The sequence below is a fragment of the Terrapene carolina genome, unplaced genomic scaffold (assembly GCF_002925995.2).
Source record: "Terrapene carolina triunguis isolate 2854851 unplaced genomic scaffold, T_m_triunguis-2.0 Scaffold571, whole genome shotgun sequence".
NCBI classification, from domain to species: Eukaryota; Metazoa; Chordata; order Testudines; family Emydidae; genus Terrapene; species Terrapene triunguis.
The window spans coordinates 97,115-99,521 of NW_020664922.1; the positions used below are offsets into that span (position 1 = coordinate 97,115).

At 53.2% G+C, this 2,407-nt stretch overlaps 1 protein-coding gene across 1 annotated transcript in view; it reads right to left on the bottom strand.

The window, feature by feature from the left end:
* LOC115271353 (integrin alpha-D-like) overlaps nucleotides 1-2,407 on the bottom strand; it is a 26,897-nt gene that overhangs the window by 14,290 nt on the left and 10,200 nt on the right. Inside the window, exons 3-4 of the mRNA XM_029913290.1 lie at nucleotides 827-967; nucleotides 322-528 (exon numbers count right to left, since the gene is read on the bottom strand). Coding sequence (XP_029769150.1) covers nucleotides 322-528; nucleotides 827-967 — 348 coding nt within the window. The remainder of the gene's footprint in view (nucleotides 1-321; nucleotides 529-826; nucleotides 968-2,407) is intronic.

The window sequence follows — 2,407 nt, forward strand, 5'->3', positions numbered from 1 at the left end:
GGTACTGTATAATAGGCACTAGGGGGCAGCGGAGGGTGAGGGATGGGGAAGGGGCGGCTGTACTGTATAATGGGCACTAGGGGGCAGCGGAGGGTGAGGGGTGGGAAAGGGGCGGCTGTACTGTGTAATGGGCACTAGGGGGCAGCGGAGGGTGAGGGATGGGAAAGGGGCGGCTGTACTGTGCAATGGGCACTAGGGGGCAGCGGAGGGTGAGGGAAGGGAAAGCAGCAGCTACAGTCTAATATGCACTAGGGGACCGTGGGGCCCCATGATGTCTCTTCGGGCTCTGTGGTGACCCCTCCCAACAGGAGCTGGGCTCACCTGTCTGTACTGGGGACTGAGGCCTCCCTTTTCCCCATGGAAGATGTACAAGGCCCCACGATTGCTGTTCTCCAGGGGGGCCCCAATGGCAACGTTCGTCCGTCCGTCCCCGCTAATGTCCCCGATTTCGGACATGCTGGCCCCAAAGCGCCCGAATGCCTGCCCCGTCTGCCCCTGCAGTGTCTTACTGCAGATCAGCGTCACCCCCTGGAGGCCCCATCCAAAGAGACACATGGGGAAAGGATTAGCACTGACTTCCAGCAGAGAGTACCCCCTGCTGACCCCCTTTTCCCTCTCTCTGCAGCACAGCGCCCCTTGGTGCCACTCTGGGGTATTGGGGCCAGCAGGGAAGAGCGTCCCCTCATGATCCCCCCACCCTACTCCCTGGAGCACCGCGCCAGCTACTGCCATGCTAATAGTCCCAGCATCACAATCCCATGGCAGTGCAGGCAAAGAAGAACCTCAGGCCATCCATCTTCCCCCTGGCTCCACTCCTCTTCCTTACCGGACAGTTAATCGGGCAGATATAGACCCGTCCTCCATTCAGAGGTGTATAGTACATGGGGGCTCCAATTAGAAGCAGGTCCGTGTTCCCATCTCTGTCGAGGTCCACAGCGCACAGTGTACCCCCAAAATAAGAGCCAATCTGGAGAGGCAGAGAAGTCACCCCTTCAGTTTAGTCACTTCCTCCTTCTTCTCGCACTGGGACCTCTCTATCGCCCTATGGGGATAAGGATTCAGTCCCAATACTCATTCCATCCTTAATCTCACCCTCCCACTGCACAGCACGTGGCGCTATCACTGTAAGTGTTCTTGAACATTTAGGCAGTTAGATCTTGGAGACATGCTGAATACTAATTGTGGTGCAATTCTTTTTAGAGGTTGTGCTAGCACAAGTAAAGTTTATTCACTGACTGAGCCACTGTTATAAGCTCTGTTCAGCTGGAATGTATAGGCAGTTAGATCTTAGAGAAATTCACTTTGTTACTGTAGTGTGAGCCTTTCCAGACACTGTTAATATCACTAGTAATGTTATGTTCCTTGCCCAAGTCTCTCTAGCCCAGATCCACAAAGGTACTTATGTGCCTAACTCCCAGACTTAGGTGCCACTGTGATCCACAAAACCTCTGCATGGCTGCCGCTGACCCCTATAGGTGCCTAACCTGACTTGGTGCCTACATTTTTGCATTACAAGCTCCTTATGTTGCTGCCTCAAGGGCAGGGCATGTACACTGCTGTCTTACTCTAAGCAGCCAGTTGCCCATTTCACACCACACCCCAGCATGATCCACAAACTGGGGGAAGACAGGTGCTCCTCCACCTGCAGGGCACCATCTAGTATGTGTGGTCAGAGGAGACGGGGTTGAACAGGGATCTGCTATTTCTAAAGTCAGTGCCTTAACCCCTCAGCTGTGGGCTCCCTCAGTCGCTCCTGTTAAAGTTGTTCCACTTTAATTGACTAATTAAATATCAGTTGGGCTGCAGAATGTGTGCAAATCACAACCACCCTACAGCCCATCAGTCAGGGCACTCCCTGAGAGATGGCGGAGCCCTGGTTAAAGCCTTTTTCCTCATCAGGCAAAGCAGGGACTCAAACAAGGTTTTGTCCATGTCCTAGGTGAGGATTCTAACCCCAGGCTATAAGGGAGGCTCTCCCTTGTCTCCTCTGGCTGGTTTGTGAAGATCTTGGTGGCTCTGAGCATGTCTACTGGATGAGGCCCGACATGTGGGCTAGGTGGAAAAGCGCCTATCTTCCCCTGCTTCATGGATCACCGGCAGGGATAGGTGCCTCCCTGCAGCATCACAACGCCTAAGTCCCTTGGTGGATCTGGGCCTCTGTCTGTATCAGTCTCATGAGTTCTGTCTAGACTATAAGTGAGGGTAACAGAAGTGGGGATATGGAAGAGTTGCAGAATGTCAGCTGCGGTGCAATGCCCTAAACCAGTCAAATTTATGCCCTGACTGAGGCTCTGACTGAATCGGTCCTGAAGGTGGAGCCAAACATAAATATTACACGATGTCAAAATCTTACAGGCTTCCTCAAGCCCCCTCTCTCTCTCACACCCACACTCCATATTACCAGTAA